The sequence below is a fragment of the Perca fluviatilis genome, chromosome 8, assembly GCF_010015445.1.
Source record: "Perca fluviatilis chromosome 8, GENO_Pfluv_1.0, whole genome shotgun sequence".
Classification (NCBI taxonomy): domain Eukaryota; kingdom Metazoa; phylum Chordata; class Actinopteri; order Perciformes; family Percidae; genus Perca; species Perca fluviatilis.
In genome coordinates this window covers 6798119-6817775 of record NC_053119.1, presented here as the reverse complement: position 1 = coordinate 6817775, position 19657 = coordinate 6798119, and the positions used below count along the sequence as shown (strand labels likewise).

General features: G+C 42.0%; 1 protein-coding gene across 6 annotated transcripts; it reads left to right on the top strand.

The window, feature by feature from the left end:
* The first annotated feature begins 1432 nt into the window (after nt 1-1432).
* Nucleotides 1433-18333, top strand: LOC120564636 (peroxisomal succinyl-coenzyme A thioesterase-like). Of its 6 annotated transcripts, none has more exons than XM_039809789.1 (11): nt 1433-1602; nt 6514-6710; nt 7641-7740; nt 7828-8018; nt 8636-8805; nt 10775-10894; nt 11084-11166; nt 13482-13575; nt 14230-14310; nt 17225-17366; nt 17472-17608. In XM_039809789.1, the coding sequence occupies exons 2-11, from the start codon at nt 6515-6517 to the stop codon at nt 17606-17608; spliced, it is 1314 nt and encodes a 437-aa protein (XP_039665723.1). In that variant the 5' UTR covers nt 1433-1602; nt 6514. The 6 variants fall into 6 exon arrangements, with proteins under 6 accessions (XP_039665723.1, XP_039665721.1, XP_039665722.1 ...); XM_039809787.1 differs by having other exon boundaries at nt 6508-6710; XM_039809788.1 differs by having other exon boundaries at nt 6488-6710.
* Nucleotides 18334-19657: the final 1324 nt, after the last annotated feature.

Genomic DNA, 19657 nt, shown 5'->3' with positions numbered 1-19657 from the left:
GGAACTGACTGCCAAGCTAACTTATGCTACAGCCGGCGTAGATGTGACGTGAGCAACGTGTCTGAAAGTTGTAAGTCTTCTGGTAGCTGTGCCAAGAGAAATCTCAATCATTCCAAATCTTGCAGAGACAGAGAGTGTAGATATATGTAAGGAGATAACATGGGCACAGGCTAATTATTGCTAACTAAAATGCTAGTTAACATTAGTAATTAAACTTAAACAGCTAATGTAAGTCGAAACTGCCTGCGAGCTTCTCCTGTACTATACGGTAATTCCTCTACTATGTGACACAATCATTAGCCTATTTTCACAAAAATGTCTACTACAGAGCCATAACGTGAGATACAAGGTAATGGAGCCTTGTATACATTGTCGTGTTTCTTTAGAAATAAACAACGGACAAATAGAGTCTTTAAACGCTTCAGATGTAAAGTTATTTGCTGTCAAAGTGACGTCAAAATGAATGGGAGTCAATGGAATGCTAACGGGAGGTGATCGTTTTGTAGCATGAAAATGGCGCAATAGGAGGTTCGAGTTCTGAAGCGAAGATTACCCCCTTGGTTTTACCTGCTAGGCAGCAGCTTAGCCACATATACAGCCTGTGTTTGTATTGAAATAAGAGGCTGCTGCAGCCCGCCGTACGGGTTCAGCAGAGGCTGCACAGTTTGATCAGCGGACAGCGGCCGCACACCAGGCCGCCGGATGATGTTGTTATGAACTTGCAATGTATAACTATTATCAGACCGGCCCTCGCGGCCTTGAAACACTACCGGCCCACCAGGAAAAGTCCTGACTCTCCCGACTCTCACTCCGCTAGTGAGTCTCACTTCGCCAGCCTTTTTTTTGCCCACGGCTCTGTTGTGAATATGAGATAGCCACGCCCCCTGATTTGCATATAAGAACTGGAAATCAATAAATGTGGCATTAGGAAATAAAAGTCCACCGAAATAAATAAATATGCATTTATGAAATAAAAGTCTCTTGAAATAAATAATTGTGGACTTATGAAATTAAAGTACCATGAAATAAATAAAAGTAAAACCTTGATTCATTTATATATTAATATTTACATTTATTTAGTTATTTATGTAGGCTATTTATTGCCTCGTTTATTTATTTCATGATGTATTTCAAAGGCATATTTATTCATTTATTTAATGTATTTATTCATTTATTTAATATTGAATAAAACGGCATTCCATATCTTCAGTCCCAACAACGCAGCTAAAAAAAAAACCTCAACTTTATTACGTAGCGTACTTCCAGAGACTTGCAGAAAGCAATGATGTTTCTATATTATGTTTATGGTTTGAACCGTTAAAAACCAAACAGGCAGAAACTGGAGTGCCGGTGAGTCGACGGCGCCATCTTGTGTCCGGACACGGTGGTGGCTGTGGCTGTGGGAGGAGATTAAAGCTCCACACGGGGAGGCTGAACCTTGGAGTCTCAGCTGTAAGTCTGTGTGTGTTGTTGTCTTTACCGTCTACGGTTGTTACAGAGTTGTTTGATTCAGTCGCAGCTTGGTTCCCAGACTCCGAGACATCTTCAACGAAACCAACCGACAACAAGACGTTAAACCTGAAGACAGCAGCTTAACGTTAGGTATGTTCTCGCTGAACAGGAATTGGTTCACACACATAAGTTAGGAAGTAATAATTTTGCAACTTAGCTATATATATGTAATGTGAGTACAGAGATCCACATAATTAAGTTTTTTTTTAGTCGTTTGTCTAACAGTACAAGAAACTTTCTGTCTCTGTAAATGATTGATTCTTCTGTTGTGTTGAAGGTCCCAACGTTATCAGTGTAACGTTAGAATGTATGTAGCCTACCTAAGTACATTTACTCAAGTAACGAAAAACCATTATTGAAGTTAAAGTACTTATACCTCACTCTAAAAAATACTCTGTGACAAGTAAAAGTCCTGCATTGAAAAGTATGTAGCCTAAGTATTATCAGGAAAATGTACTTAAGTATTCAAAATTTAAGTACTTAAAACAGAAAAAAAATGTCCTCTTTTGTTTTGTATGCAAACCTTAATCTGTAAAGTAACATAAGCTTTCAAATAACTGTAGTGGAGAAAAAAGAACAATGTATTCCCTCTGGGATGTAGTGGAGTAAAAGTATAAAGTGGCATGTGGAGAAAGGAATTTCCTGCGAGAGGACCCCCACATTTTGAGTGTCAAACACTTAAAGCTTTAGTGGGTAACATTTTGATATTAACGAACGTCCGTTACATTCAAGCCATTGCCAAATGAGTTGATACAAAGCTAATTAAGACTATCAGCTCCACACAACTCCCTATATTTCTCAGTATGGCTGTGTTGTTGTTCTGAAGAGTCCATCATGTATTTTTAATCCACCGTGTCCTCCTTGGCTACTAGCAACTGTGTGGAGGGGTGGTGCGCGATCATGGAAGGCTTGTATATCATGTGGATGCGCCGACAGTTTTGTTGTCATTACTTAGAATTCTTCATGTGGGCGACAGAAACTACGCACTATAGCTTTAAATCCCTGCATTCTGATGGATGTTTTTATGTGAAGGAAAACACAAAGTTCAGGAGGCAGGTGACAACAAAAAAAATATATGATGGAATATAATATCCTACAGTAAGGGCTTTCACATCAGGGACCTGGGCCCGGATCCAAGTACACTTGACCCCAGAGTCCAGTCAATTTTATTAATGTGAACACTGTGTACCGTACCTGGGCTTAAAAAGGTGTTCTTGAGTATAGTTCATGCGTACTCAGGTGTGGTTCGCATCAGGTGTGAAAAGTCGAAGATGTTTTGATGCTGGTTATTTACTTGATGCAGTTTATCTCTCTGCCCTGAGATTTATATCTGGTGATGGATTTAGTACCCACCACTGTCTCATTTATCAAAATGATGGCTGGACTTTCTTGGCTCTAAGAAGGGAGCAACACTGCATTCTGTTTATCTACAAAGCCTTGCTTAAAAAAATGCCTGTATACTTGACCAGCTTGCTGAATTATAAATCTTATCACTATGGCACTCGCACTAGTGACTTCTTGGTCCTAAATATTCCATTTGTACGGGCATAATTACGCAAAATTGCATTTGAATATTATGCCCCATATAATATGTTTGGTGGTTTTGTATGTGTTGTAATTTTGCATGGCATGTAATCAGGGCGTCATTGGAAAATCACCTTACTGTCCAATAATGCTCACAGACAAGGAAGGAAAGTATTTTAGTGAAGCAGAGGGACCTAACAACAGTAATCAGTAACCTGCATCAGATCAGGATGTGGATAAGGAATGCAAGTCCAATAAAAATACAGAGTGTAAAATACACAACAGTAAATTAACCCATAAGCGTGATTTATGCCTCTGTGTGAAATCTACGCCGTGGCCACGTACGTGGAGACACGGATCCTACGCCGTAGCCTGACGTGCACCTCTCGAAAAATGAAATCAAGAGAGGGTTAACTTTTCCTGCTACAGATTTCCCACCGTGCTCAGAAAACACAGGGGAGACACTTTGTTTCAAGAGTCGGTACTCGCTCCGGAGCTAATCACCGTCACTCTCTCACTTGCTCTACCACACACACACACACACACACACACATGCCGGCCCTGCTATTAGATCGACGTACACACCGACGCACAAGTATAAACTCCAGGCCACTATGGCGAAAGCTCTGCGTGGAGCCTCCGCAGGACCATAAATCACGCTTTACTTAGAATGATGCATTAGCAGCACGTTAGCCTCAGGCAGCCAGCAGATATAATGGCTAGCTTGGTAAGCAGTGCAGAGTAAAAACTAAATTAAAATAGCATATTGCAAGCGACAATCTACAAGCAGTCATTATAAAAGAGCCACCTACAGATATAGCTCCAACAAGGGCATGTCTGGAATAATTCAAAGACAGCTGACACTATTTTTTTTTTTAGGTTACAGATCTGACAAGGTGCCAAACTGCTGGTGACATACTACTGTTCTACTGGCAAATTACAGCAACCCTCTTTCAGTGTACAAATGGGCATCAGTATTGGTTTAAAATAGACTTGAAGTAATGCAGACTTTTTCTATTAAAGTTTGATTAGGTCTCAGTTTGCTTCAAATAAAGTGCTAGTCAGATTCTTTTGCCGATTTTTGGCAGTACACCAATCACGGCCACTTTATAAAGTGATTATCCAGATACATCGCAAGCTCTTTTTTTTTTTTTTTTCTTCTACCAATCAACCGAGCTTGTGTGATGGCTGCAGGTTAACCTCTGTGTTGGGGACCAAGAAGCTGGTTAAACAGTGATTTGGCTCAGACTGAGCTGACTGCAGAGACACAGGGAAGGCACGGACAAAGGATCTTGGCCTACATGTGAATCCCAAAGCCAGTTTCACCAAACTCCTACAGGCAGAGTCGCCAAGATGGAGATTCTACCTTCACCACATGCTAGGCAAGGCAGACTGGTGGTGAGACAAAGAACTGCTTCACACCTGTGACAAAGTTGCAGCTTTCCCATTGGCTGTCGGGTCTTTCAATGCACCACCCCGCCACTAGGAGGCGGCGGAAGGATAAAAGCTGTCGGGGCGTGTGTTTCTTCGTCTTTCACGGTAACCCCCGGTTGCTGACAGGAAGCACTAGTCCGGACTAGCTAGCTAGCATCACCTCGCTGGTCGAGTTTGAGCTGGGACAATTTTATATCGGTCTGATATACAAAGGGGATCCGAGGAAATACTGGCCGAGTATTCCCTCTATCTGCAGCGGGTTTAATCAGCCTGGATTCAAGAAAAGGACGGCGTTCTGTTTCTCGCTTGTCGACGTGGATCACGTATCGTCCCCTGCTCCGGACGAAACGGATCGTTAAACTCTGGCGAGAGATTTAACTGACAAACAACGCACACCGTAAGGCTTTACACAGTTCTGGGCAGATGTTAGAACTAGTGCGTTTTGGTTTGTTATTAATGAGCAAAGGGTTCGCTACCGCTTGTGCCATTTAATGTGATCTGATTGTAATCATGTATTGGCCATATCTGGTTATTAATCTGTTGCTGTGAATGTATAACTGATCATTATACCGTTTGATTTTGTTGTGTTAAGTAGCTGGGTTAAAACCGTAAGCGCTACCTGCTAAACCACTCCTTTCACGGAGTTTTAGTTACTGTCTGCGAGACAATCGCGGAAATCAGCTGTTAGCCACTGAGCTGGCCGTTATCGATAACTAGATCAGAGTGTTTCTTTTCCTTTCCTCCTTTTATTCTGTTCCTTTTACTAACCCACACACGGACATATAAGCTAGCCACGTAGCTCCCAAGCTAACGCTGCTAACTTAACCACGTGGGGTTTGTATAGAGCTAATAGGTGATTTAGCATATGGTATAAACGTGCGCGTTGCCTAGCAACCCCCACCTCGGCTTCTTCAGCCCTATCCGTGCACTCAGCACCACTACCGCCCTCTTGAGGCTAAATGGTTTTGTGCAGCTCACAGGAGTAGCCATTTTTGGAGTTGTTTTTGTATTAGAACTACATTTCGACACCGCCCCTCCCCTTTCACTCACTCTCTCTCACACACACACACACACACACACACACACACACACACACACACACACACACACACACACACACACACACACACACACACACACACACACACAGACGTGTCCACAAGACATGTTGCTTTTGTTTTTGCTTTGTTTGGTTGTGATATTGTAAAATGTATATACGTTTTATTATTGAAGGATTATTGATTGGCTACTGATAATTGTGACGTTAATAAATTCGATTATACTTAATTAGCAGTTGCTGGTGATTATTTGTGTATTTGTTGTGATAATTGTTGGTCGAACGGGTCGCGCTCAAAATCACCCCTTCCTTTAATTCCTTTTAAAGGATTTTTACAGAAATGAGACTGTTCCACAGTTTGATTATTGGTCCCTGACAAGCAGGGTGGTGCCCCGTTTTGATTGTTTGTTGATTTGATAAAGTTATTAATAACCATATTCATAACTTTATTAATATTGATAAAACATATTTGATAATTTGCCAATGATCAAATCTGTACCCTACGTGAATCCAACATCGGGTTACATTGAAACATCTCATTTGTATATCTCATCACAGTCTCTGCCCTAAAAGTTGTATATTTATATGGATATTTCAATTTGTTGTGAATTAGGAATTAGGAACAACATACATGAAGCCACACAAATTGTGTTTTTTGCACTCCATGTATTGATTTAATGGACCCATTTTGGCAATTAAATGTGGAGAAAAAAACTATTATACATTACATTTATTTAGCTGACGCTTTTATCCAAAGCCACCTACATTTTACCATGTGGATACAACCCAAGAATTGTAAGAATCCTACATCAAAAACTACATCAACTTCACAACGTATGCTGAACTGCTTCAAGTGCTGCATTTAGAGACAATAGGACAATCCACCATCTGCCATTATTAGGAAGGTATCTGTCCAGATCCGACAATTTTGGTTTCATTACTTGGTCATATCTGTCTCAGGTAGTTTCAATTTGGGCCAGTTTCAGAATGGACAGGAAGCAGTGTTGTGTGAAGCTGTCGGTCCAGCCGTCCAGAGGGCTCATGGATGAGAAGTTTATCGTCCTGGTGCAGAACGTCTTCCCTGGTTTCCAGCTGACGCTCCACGCCCTCTACAAGTGTGAAGACGGACACAGCTGGGAGGCGTTCGCTCACTACACCGCCAGCGCCATCGGGACTGTGAACAGTTACGTCTTTCAATGCTTAAGGCCCGTCCACACCAAGAACGATAACTATAACCATGACTATAACGATGTGAGCATCCACACTGCTGAGCGATAACGTTCTGCAGACGGCGACGTCAAGCACGCACTGCACGCTCCGGCTGATAATAATACATACAGCAGACTTTGCAACGTACGATTTACAGGAATGTCCGTAGTAATATCCTACATATTTGTGAATTCGGGTACATTTTATGGACCAAAAAAGGCTGAGCGGCGGTCCCCGCGGCGCCGACACCGCTGCCTTCTCCAGGAAACAGCGGCGCACACATGGAGCTCCATAGAGCCGGGGGGAGGAGACCCGGGCGGGCGGTGTCAGATCTGCACTGAGCATCGGAACAAAAACACAGACCATATGATAATCCCATCTAAAATACAATATTCACTCTCTGTGGTTTCTCCGACACGAGAAATACTTTTAAAGTACTGATGTTTACAAAAATACACAGAGCTAAAGGATCGTAACCGCAAGGAAGGGAAAAGTCACGCCACTGACCACCTGTGTGAAACCCATCTCTCTCTTCTGTAAACTCAGATGGATTCTGATTGGCTGCCAGTGTTTCTATCGTTCATCAAATAGCTCTGAAAGTGATCCCAGCGATATCGTTCTCCACTGTCGTTATAGTTGTGGGGTGGACTAGGCCATCCACTTGAGTTAGAGTGATTTTTAAAACGTATACATATAGATTTATAGTTATCGTTATAGTTAGCGTTCTTGGTGTGAACGGCCCTTTAGACCTAGAAAGTTCAGAAAAGGGAAATCAGAAATGATTGCAGGCATCATAAAGGTTTGTGAATAGCAGCAATCCACATTTGGTACAAAATGATGGAATTGATTTGAAAGAATGAACATCCAAATAAGAAATAAATTTTTCGTGCCTTTTACACTACAGTTTCGGAGGATCCCAGTCTGGGCGGGACATATTCCGGGGTTGAACCGATGGGTCTTCTGTGGAGCCTCAGACCAGTTCCAGGCAGCAAACCTTGGCTCAGGTAGGTCCATAAGAGTAGGCGCTGTTCAGATGATGGCAGTGAATACCGAATCAGTGTCAGAATCGCCTCTTTCCCATCATCCCTCAGGATGAGGAAGATGAACGTCCAGACTCCCATGGAGGTCACGATCTCGGTGTACCCGGGCTACCAGACCGAGGGCTTCCTGGATCAGGTGCCGCTGGCCGGTGTGGTGGTGGAGCGCTGGTACATGGCGCCTGGCGTCCGCAGGATCCCGGTTACAGAGGCCGGACTAACTGCGACCCTCTTCCTGCCCCCAGGTAGGACCAGGGGAGACTCGGGGAGGGAGGTTTCTGGGTGGAGCTCAGGTGTGACATCAGGCTTGTTCGCAATTAGCCAAGCCTGCGCAGAGTCGTTCACCTGGCGATCGCCGGCCAATACATGCTGGTTAGATATGTGTCCGACTTTAGCCCATCTTGCTCTGACGTCATGCACACGTGGGCAGCGGTAACCTCACAAGATCAGCGAGACTAAACCGTTCAGATTAGGGATCATCTACAGCCTTTAACAGAAATCAGAAAACCTTTTATTGTCATTGCATAGGAATGCAACAAAATTGAAATTAGCTGGATACATGCTTAAACCTCACTGTCTCTTAACAATATATCGCCATGTGTACTTCGTCCACAGCAATCCCACCAATCGGTCCCAAAACTCTCCAGTTGGAGAGTAAATGGCATTAACATATTCTTTGTAAATCTTGACATTTTCAGAGTGTAGCTTGCAGGCTTTATCCTGGAAATGTATTAACATTGAGCCAGACTAGGGTTAGGTTTATAGGCTTATGTTTCCATCAGATGTAATCCCAGAGGACATGAGAAAAGAACAATATCGTCATGTAAACTGAACTGTTTTTGGTGATTTCGTGTCTCTGAAGGACCGGGACCTTTCCCTGGCCTCCTGGACCTGTGGGGGGGTGGAGGGAAGTTGGTGGAGTACCGCTCAGCGCTGCTGGCCTCTCACGGTTTCGCTTCCCTGGCCCTCGACTACCTGACGGCAAAAGTCACCATAGAAACCGGGAAGATGGTGGACAACCAGTACTTTGAGGTAAAACCCATGAGTGTCTAGATCACAACAAAATCAGCATTTATTTAAAGGTCTCATGGCATGAAAATGTCACTTTATGAGGTTTTTTAACATTAATATGCGTTCCCCCAGCCTGCCTATGGTCCCCCAGTGGCTAGAAATGGCAATAGGTGTAAACCGAGCCCTGGGTATCTGCTCTGCCTTTGAGAAAATGAAAGCTCAGATGGGCCGATCTGGAATCTTCTCCTTATGAGGTCATAAGGAGCAAGGTTACCTCCCCTTTCTCTGCTTTGCCCGCCCAGAGAATTTGGCCCGCACATTTAAAGCTACAGACACAGAAATGGCACAGCCTAAGTAAAGCTCATTGTGGGACTGGCTCTAGTGGCTGTAATTCTACACCAAGGCTGAATTTCGGGAAAGAGACTTCAGATACAGTATTAGGGGACCGCTAAGGTCTATATAAAAGAGACTTCAGATACATTATTAGGGGACCACTAAGGTCTATATAAAAGAGACTTCAGATACAGTATTAGGGGACCACTAAGGCCTATATAAAAGCATCCAAAAAGCAGCATGTCATAGGAACTTTAAAACATCCCAAAACAAGTTAGCAAATAGCCACATCCAGCAGACACAGCTGCAACATGATCCTCCCATTGCAGCCGTGTGTTTGTATCCACCTGATAGACGTAATATTCACTCAATAAGAGTCTTCATATTTCGCCAAAGCAAAGTTACAGTATTTATAGTCTATATCAACGATGTTCCACTTCTGGGATTGCTTTGGTGCTGCTTTGGTAACCTCCACTTTGCCGCATGTGATTGGTTTAAAGGAATGCGAATAAACCAGAGCACGTGTATGCACCGGAATGCTGTGTGGACTAGCCAGACCCTCCTCCACAGCGCCTTGGAGGATTGTCTGGCAATGCGAGACTAAAGTATTTACAGCCTTTCCTGATCCTCTGAGGCCCAGTGTTTGGCTAAGCAGCAACACGTTTCAACTCTAACCACAGTCCTTGGCTCTGAAGAGTATATCTTCAGATCCAAGGACTTTAATGAAAACAATATTCCTGCTTGTGTTGGCTTAAAGTCTTTGCTGCATACACCAGCTTGTGTGTGTGTGTTATCTGTGTGTTTATGTGGCAATAAACCCATAAGAAACTGGTTCAGAGGTTAATTTACCTTTACAGACTAGAGACCGCTCTAGTGGCAAAATAAAGTTTTTCTTGGTGTAAAATAAATCTGATATCACACTATATTACTATTATTATTATTATTATTATTATTATTATTACATCTCTACTTTCATATAATGTCAGTTTATTAAAAATATTTAGCACAGAGCCTGACCCCGCCAAGGCTTTGATGAAAATCCATAAAATCTTAAAATCAACGATTAACCTCAATGGTGTAACAAAGTCATAACTGTTAACTAGGTTAGGCAGCAGCAGTTTTGATTGGCTGGAGGCAAGAGAGGTTTTGGACTTTATCTCTGAACAGAGAGGACACTATTGTCCAGCTGTGTCAAGTAAAGTTAATTTTCTACTCATACAGCCAAAAATCACCATTCAAAAATTTGCCTCAGAAGGCTCGACACCCTCAATCCTTAGACCCTCAGTTCAGATAAATAAAAACCCCACAGACGAACAACACAGGATTGAATTATATTTTTAAATACTAAAAAGATAACCAAACTGGGAGTTGCTTAAAACATAATTTCACAATTTTAGTCACCTGACAGGAAAGCTATGAATTAAAGATTAAATGTGTTTCCAATTAAAAAGATTTCAGGTTTGAGTTGGTAGTTAGTATAGCTGTCAGCAGCTTTGTGACATCCAACACTGATAAAAGGATGTAGACCGCAAGAAATGCAGAAAGAAGCACAAATGGTGAGGGCAATCCTATCTGATATGCATGTTAATGTAGAGCATGAAAATCCACTAAAATGTTTAACTGAAACAAATTGCAATTCCATCAACAACGACTGCAGAGGGCCTATAAAGTCCTGGAGCAGCATCCTCAGATCCTCAGCAGCAGGATCGCCATAATCGGTCTTTCCCTCGGCACCAGTATCACCCTTAAAATGGCTGTTTACTCCCAAGTTGCAAAGGTAAGACGGCTATAGCTGAAAGTTTACTTTACTACTAGATCTTTCTTTTCCATTAAAATGAATTCAGTTTCTGGTGTAAGCTAATCATCATGTATAAATAATCTGTCTATTTAAAGTGTGTGTGTGTGTGTGTGTGTGTGTGTGTGTGTGTGTGTGTGTGTGTGTGTGTGTGTGTGTGTGTTCTTCCAGCTCAGGTGTGTAGTGTGTATTAGTGGGAGTCATGTGCAGCCAGTTGACGGATCTGTGGAACAAATAATGAGTTTCTTTAACAAGTAAGTTCATCTGCCTGCAGTGTTGTGAAGGATAGCCTACTTTCAAAACATATTCCGTTACAGAATACAGAATACGTGCCCAAAAATGTAATTTGTAACGTATTCTGAATACTTGGATTAGAACGTAGGAGAATGTAAAGTAGCACGTCAACTAGGGTGACCATATTTTGATTCCAAAAAAAGAGGACACTCGGCCCGACCTCGAGACACAAATTCAGACAGGCTTAATTAACGGTTAATGAACATGCCTCAATGGTGCAAAAATAACTTCTGTAATAAAATAAAATCTGTAACAACCTGTAACAAAATAATATCTCTTTTAAAATAAATAAATAATATGAAATAATGTTGTAAATATGACATCTTCTGTGTTAGAAAATCCAGCTTCAACAAAATATCTCTTAATACCTTTTCAGTGTAATAAGATAAATAATAAAGACACTGAAACGTATGTGCCAGCTTTGCACATGGTGCACTCCGCCTGGACCGGACAAGTTATTTTATGGTTGTAGCCCGGCTCCACGAGCTTTTCGCGTAGCCTGATGTTAATACTTGTGCGTGGTGTGTGTGGGAGCGGCAGTCTGTGTGTGTGGGGAGTGGGTGATAGAGCGAGGGAGAATTAAGTGAGAGAGTGGCGGGCGAGCAAGCGACTTTAGAGTCATAGTGAGAGAAACAAAGTGTCTCCTCTGTGTTTTCTGACCACGGTGGAAATCTTTAGCAGACAACGCCGGCATCTTGTGTGCAATGCTCTCCGCTGTCTGCTCTGGTCCCTGTGTATGCTGTGCCCCACAAAGCAGCCTCTCAGGAATTATGTACAAAAAAATACCGTAGCATTGTGTGCAAAGCGCCAGTCAATTTAAGTACACGCTTAATGGTCCCATGAAAAACGGTGAAAACCGGACATTTTCATGAATTTATAAAACCCCCCCGGACACCCCGGACAGTACGTAAAAGTGGACATGTCCGGGCAAAAGAGGACGTTTGGTCACCCTAACGTCAACTATAAAATAGCAAGTTGACCAGTAAAACTACAGCAGACGACTACCCTTGGCTAATAAAAACAAAAATTACATTAAGATGCTTCTTCAGGTTGGAGGTGGAGTAATGTGGATGCTGAAAGGAGGTTGGTTGCTGGCAAGCAGAAATTGCACTGCACAGTTATATTTCCTACTCCCTGTCCTTTCTTTAATGTGAAATGCTGTTTGAATTTCCAAGATAGAAACTTATTCCTGCCCTGGCTCTGTTGTGCCGGTTATGACTCCATTGTGAGTGATCACGCAAATAGCTCATTTTTTCGTTTTCATATCGGGGCTTCTGGGAAATGCATAGAGTTGCCTTAATTTATTCAGAGAGTGAATAAACTCGTGAAACAGAGAAGTATCGTCATGTAATCCATTGATTTCAACAATGTAACTATTCTAAATACCAACTATTTAAATTGTAACTGTAACGGAATACAGTTACTCATAATTTGTATTCTGAATACATAGCGCTAGTACATGTATTCCGTTGCTCCCCAACACTGATCTGCCTTTAGTTACTTTAGATTACTTAGATTTTTCCAACTACTTCAAGGACATATCCGGCGCAAAATGAACCTAGGGGTTAATAAGGGGGTACTGAGTCGACCGTTCTCTGGGATACGTTTTCATGCTAATCGAATGTGACCAGTTTTAGCCCAAACCGCTAATTAGCTTGTAAAGCTAGTCATCGGGGCACGCAAAAGTAAAAAGGAAATCTCTATTTCTACACCACTAACAAGGCTCAAAATAGCACCACACTTCCACGGTAGCATAATGAGGGTCCCTACATGTAAACCGAAGCACTGAGAACTTTGTAAGTGTACAGACAGTTTATTAAAAAGATAGTTTAGAAAGCCAGTACTGTTCAGGTATACAGGCAGGCGCCATCTTGGGAAAACCGTCACGAGCAGTCGAACGACGAACGACGTGCTTGAGCTATGTTACTGGTTACTGGTTACACGTTTATCATTTGACTGGTCATGACTGTTTTCCCAAGATGGCGCCTGCATGTATACGTGAACGCTACTGTCTTGATAAACTATCTTTTTAATAAACTTTACCTGTGCCCCGGCGACTAGCGTTATAAGCTAATTAGCGGTTTGCGCTAAAACTGGTCACATTCGATTAGCATGAAAACAAATTCCAGAGAACGGTCGACTCGGTACACATGTGTTATTAACCCCTAGGTTAATTTTGCGCCGGGATTGTCCTTTAACTACAACTGATCAGAATGAACCTTCGATTTTAATGACCCCCATGATCTGTCCTCTAACACCACCCTTGTCGATTCAGAAACGCTGAGAAGACTCGCTTCAACAATGAGAACCACATGATCTGCCGCGATCTGCTGCTGCCCATCCCCACCGACCCCTCACTCAAAGTGGATGTGAGTACCACTGGACAGAATACCTCCTGATACAGTTCATTTTCTATTTGGTCACTGTGTTTTTGGTCATAAAAAGCCAGCGTCTTTTGTCTCTTTATGGTATTTTTTGCCTTCATTTGATACTACAATATTTCTACCAGGGCGCCCCATCATTTTTTTTCTTTTTCTTTTTGTGTTTTTTTTTTTTTAACAACCAAACAGGTGAACAACTTGTCCTGTAGCTTCTCTGTGGAAGTTATTTGTGAATTTGTGACACCGCAATGTTGGTGATTTTTGCATTCTTTTATTTTTGTTTATGAAAAAAATAGAAACATAACAACATAATAATTTTTCAGGTGATGGTAGGTGTAAAAACATGTTATGTACAGTATGTAACAAATAATTCTGCTCTGGTCTTTCACAGAGATACATTTGCTTTATTTAATTTGTTTCACGATACAGGACACATTTGGGAATTGTATGTGTGCACGATCAGAACTTCAGGCTACCTTTTTACATTAGTTGCACTGGTGTGCCTAACTTTTTCATTTAGCTGCACCAGCACATCATTTTGGTGCACCCAAAGATAGATCGAAAGATTTAAAGGAATGATATAATAAATCCAATAAATAAACAAAAGCTGAAACGCTGCTGCTGCTGTTTGTCTCTGAGCAGGTGGGACAACTCCAGTGTCCTCTGTTGCTGGTTGTAGGTGAGGACGATCAGAACTGGCCCACCCACGAGTCTGCAATGGACGTGAGTTTACTGACATGATGACACCTGGTGTGAAAAACAAGCTGGATCACAAACTTTTGAATAGTGATGTACATATTTATAAATGCTACGGAGCCCTGGAAGTCAAATGGATGACTATTTTATAACTCGCACGCCCGCTTTGAGCTTGGCATGGTTTTATTTCAGTTAGCCTAATAGCTGGTTTGATTTGCATTGAGAGACGATCTCATGGAAAGTACCTGTAGTGGAAGTTTCCTTTGCAGCAGGGGGGGAAATTTCAGAGTTTAGTAAATTGAAACAAATAAGACAGACTGAGACTAAAACCAAGTTGGGTTTTTGTATTTTATTAAAAAAGATATATCTGCAAATATAGGAGCAACATGATTTCACAAAAGGCCGCAGCCCAGTGTGGAGTCAGTTTCTCAAATGAGTGAACAGAAACACTAGGCTTATATGCATCTTCAGAGTGACAGCACACACGCACTTGGAATATTATGACGCTACAATTCTTACAGGCAATCTGATACACATGAAGACAATCAGAAAAAACACAAGAGACATCTCGGAGCCATTTCGCCTCCTCCTCCCTGTACGATAGTTTTAGGGTGACCTTGTAGCCCCTATCTGTTCAGACAAACAGTGCTCACATTATGTTCCAGACTGGACGTCTCAGCAGTTAGAATCAAAATCTGCATGTGGGAAATGAGATAAACTCTTTCAGCACTCTAAGTATGGTGAAGGGCATGTGATGATGTGTGTGTGGGGGGGGGGGGCTATTTTAATTCCAAAGGCCAAGGGAACTTTACCAGGATGCATAGTATCATGGATCCATGAAATAACTGGCCTTTAAAAATAAAACTCTGCCTGCCTCTATGGGAATAGATGTGGGTATTTTTCCTCATTTTTTTTTTTTTAATTAAGGCATTAAGATCAATTTCCAAAAGATGATTTTTTTTTTATATTCCTCTCTTTAGTCAACTTTAGCATGGGTGTATTCACATACACTACCGGTCAAAAGTTTGGGGTCACTTAGACATTTCCATTCCAGACAGAATACCAGCTGAGATCAGTTGCATTGTTTTTTTTAACCAGGGCAGCAGTTTTCAGATTACATTATGTGCTTACATAATTGCCAAAGGGTTCTCGACTGTTGTAGACAGAAGTGGCTGAAGAAACGCTTGAAATCCATGCTTTTTGGTCTAAACGTCATACCCAAATTAAAAGTGGTACAGCTCCCATATACTTTGACACTCTGGGGTGTGCCTGATATCATTGGAAAGGTGATTGATGTGGGTTTGTTTGTGTATTTGAGAAGTGTTGTATTTTGTAGTTTTTTGCCTTTTTTCTTTGCACTTTTCAAATGGAAATGAAAAAAATGCACATATATATCTGTAGAAAAACATTCATATAAAATCCAGTCTTTTGGCTTCTGATTTTTTTCTGTACTAAGCTGAGACATGTAGCTAATGCCCTGTGTTGTCGGTCACCTGTCAGATGTGTTTACAGCAGAGTATTCTAATCATTTTACAGATGTATGACTTGGACGGAAATAAAAAAACCTCCATGCTATCTCTGTGTCAGTAAGGCCTAGAATCACCCTGACACTTGTAACAATAACTTGAGATTGTTTCCTTTCCAATGATATCACACCCCTGAGTGTCAAAGTATATGGGAGCTGTACAACTTTTAATATAGGTATGAGGTTTAGACCAAAAAGCATGAATTTCAAGCGTTTTTCAGCCACTTCTTTCTACAACAGTCAAGAACCCTTTTGCAATTATGTAAGCACATAATGTAATCTGAAAGCTGCTGCCCTGATTAAAAAAACAATGCAACTGATCTCAGCTGGTATTCTGTCTGGAATGGACATTTCTAAGTGACCCCAAACTTTTGACCGGTAGTGTATGTTTAGCACTGTAAATGGTTCCTTGCAGTCCGACAGCAGATTCAGTTTTACGATGTAAAAGCAGGTCATGATTCAATTTACTGTTCTGAAAAGGTTCAACAAATCTAAAGTTAGGGTAAGGGTAATGGGTTGAAGGTTATCTTGCAGCGGTTCACGAGGCCTTCAGAGAAGCAGGAGACCTGGTCTCTGTGCCCGTGATGACGGCTCTTGGAGAATTAAAGTTTGATCCAAATGATTCCAGCTCGCAGCGCTCACACTAATATGAGACACTACTACAGCTTAGAAGAAACGCGTCATGAAGCCATCTGGGCAGTGTTGTAGTCGAGTCACCAACTGTCAAGTCTGAGTCGAGTCTCGAGTCCCCAGTGTTCGAGTCCGAGTCAAGTCATCAAAATTGAGTCTGTGCCTACATTTCTCCACTCTGGCACCTTTTTAAAGAGCTGATATACTAATAAAAGAGGGTCTAAATTAAACAAAAATGACACCACTGTCACGATTGCAAAGGGAGTTTATTTACTGACTTTTTTTCTAAACAACTTTTAGCGGTGCTCTTTCCAGCATTGGCTGTAAAATCCATGTAGGCGAACTTCACGATCCAGGGTGCATCTCTCTGCATTTTCCAAATGTGAACACGTAGTAGGGAGCCCGCGAATCCTGCACTACAGCTGCATATATCAATATCAATTCCTTAGTTACAAGAGGAGTGAAAGTATGAGCGATAATGCAGCGTTACGTGAGCGACGCCAGTGAGTGTGTTGTCAAGCAAGCAGAGCAATAAAAAGCGAGAGAAACGAGATCCCAAAGACGATGTAAAGTGAGTTAACGATTAACAAGCTTCTCAATCCGATTTGATATTTCCTTCGAGTCCAAGTACAAGTCATCAGTCCGCGAGTCTAAGTCAAGTCCTGAGTCCAGAGAATAGAGTCTCGAGTCGGACTCGAGTCCAGAGATTAGAGACTTGAGTCGGACTCCATCACTGCATCTGGGAATTATGGGATCAGGTTTCTTTTTCACTTCCTGTTTTTCCAGATAAAGGAGATGATGGAGCGGGCGGGGAACAGCCACCTGCTGACTCTGCTGTCGTACCCCGACACCGGTCACCTGATCGAGCCTCCGTTCACGCCCTTCGCCAAAGCCAGCAGCTTCAGAGCAGTCTCCTCGCGTCAGAAGCGTAGGGACCTGGAAGCTTCATTTCTGCATCATTCAAAGTTCAAAGTGCCAAAATCAGGACTTTTAGGTTTTTGACTGCTGCGTCTGTTTCCTGTTGTCTTTACAGTGGTAGCGCTGTGGGGCGGAGAGACGGCGGCACATTCTCGAGCTCAGGAAGACGCCTGGAGGAAGACGCTGGTCTTTCTGAGGGCGAATCTGTACGGCGGCGTAAACACCGGCATAGCTTCATTTTCCAACCTGTAACCAAGGCGACAGCTAATGGTCAAATAGTCTCTATATGGGAAGAGCTACTTCAGGAGTCTTTGGTTGAGTCCCGTTAATTAATCCCCATAGATGATGTAATGGGTTGACAGTTGACAGCTTTAAAGGACATGACATTTTCCTGATTTTAATCATCAATCAAAAGATGAATTACTGCATTTGAAAATATGAAGGCAAGGCAGCTTTATTTATATAGCACATATCAAACAGAAAGGCAATTCCAAGTACATTACATATTGACAAAGAACACAAAAAGTATTTGATCAACTTTGTTTTTCAGACACAAAGTTGAATTAATCAAAACTGGTGGCCATAACTTAGACATACAAGTTCATTATATCATCTGGGAGAGTCCTGTGTTTCTGTGTTAAGTACCATTGAGGGTATTGTTTAAAGAAATGGGAATACAGATTAGGGAAAAACCCTTCCAGATCCAGAACCATCGGCTGCTCCAACATTGCAGCCGACGGTTCATATGTTTGGGAACCTGATAGCTGATGTTGAATGAAATGGTACAAAAATAACGTAAAACTATTATTACACTGGAAGGAACTCTCACAGACCAAGTCGTACTTCATGGAATAATACAGCCACCGTAGGAGTTACAACGCGCTCAGAATGGACCTTTTTCACAAGCTCAGCTCAAACTGATAACCTTAATGATGGCTCAATTCCATCAAGTGTCCCAGTGAGCTATTTCAGTGAGTCAGCATGCACAATACCAGGACCTCTCCTAAGTGGAATGCAGCCATCAGTAATGGTTTAATACCAGGACCTCTCCTAAGTGGAATGCAGCCATCAGTAATGGTTTAATACCAGGACCTTTCCTAAGTGGAATGTAGCCATCATTAATGGTTTAATACCAGGGTCTCTCCTAAGTGGAATGTAGCCATCAGTAATGGTTTAATACCAGGACCTCTCCTAAGTGGAATGCAGCCATCAGTAATGGTTTAATACCAGGGCCTCTCCTAAGTGGAATGCAGCCATCATTAATGGTTTTGAATACACCTGTGCTTTTCCTACTATGACATGTCAACATGTCTGCTGTGAAATGGTCTATGGGAGGGGTTAGAAAGTAATATTCAGTTGGTTGTCATATACAATTTCACCACTAGATGGGAGAAATTCTTTCACAATGTAGCTTTAAAGTGCTCATATTATGCTCATTAACACAATTAAGGAAAGGGAAAAAGCATAATATGAGCACTTTAATCACTAGTTGCCTTAAATTGGCAGTTTCCTTGAGGGAGTTCTGCATCGTGGCCCAGGGGCGTCGGACTGGGGTGGAAAAGGGGACTGAGTAGCCCAGGGCCCTCATGTGAGGAGGGCCCAAAAAGATGCTAGAATGAATAGCTGTGAATGTTGGGAGGGGCCCATAGAAAATGCATTTCCACAGGGCCCAGAATTTTGTGTTACGCCCTGTTGCGGCCCGTCACAAAGTCAGCGGGAAGCGGCGCCATCAGGCCACACACAAGGGGGAACTGTTTAGTGACAATCCAATATCAACAGACCTAACTCACGGTGACTAACAAGAGGCTTTAAGGAAAAGAATCTGTTGAGAACGCTGGGCGTTCAGGACTGTTTAACACCACAACCTGCAAGTCAATTTGACCCCAAACAAAATGTGAAGAGCAAGCAACACAGAAAGTCACACAGTCACACCCTTTTAACGATGAAAAAAAATGTATTCCTTTGGGCAGATATTGAGAATGTGGAGATTTTTTTTTGTCTTAGCAAGATTTATAGAAAATGCATGGCATCTAATACAGACAGCACTGTATCCAACATAAGCCTTTTTTTGTAATAGAATTTAAATCAATCTCGCCTCAAGACCCATCAGTTCACCGCTGCCTATCCCTAGCCCCACGCCCCTCCCCTTTTCATCTGTGCCTGAATCTTGTGTTTTGTCTTTATTATCTATACCTACCCTGTAAAGCCACTTTGAGTTCATGAAAAGCGCTATATAAATTCAATTTATTATTATTATTATTATTATTAAATCTTTTGAAATGACGTCATGATTATGTCTTT

What these genes read in the sequence shown, in the direction of transcription:
- LOC120564636 (XM_039809792.1), top strand. Translation starts at nt 6,515, where the DNA reads ATGGACAGGAAGCAGTGTTGTGTGAAGCTGTCGGTCCAGCCGTCCAGA. An exon ending in GGCAGCAAACCTTGGCTCAG is followed by an intron (nt 7,741 to 7,827) that starts GTAGGTCCATAA and finishes ATCATCCCTCAG; the next exon opens with GATGAGGAAGATGAACGTCC. An exon ending in GACCCTCTTCCTGCCCCCAG is followed by an intron (nt 8,019 to 8,635) that starts GTAGGACCAGGG and finishes GTGTCTCTGAAG; the next exon opens with GACCGGGACCTTTCCCTGGC.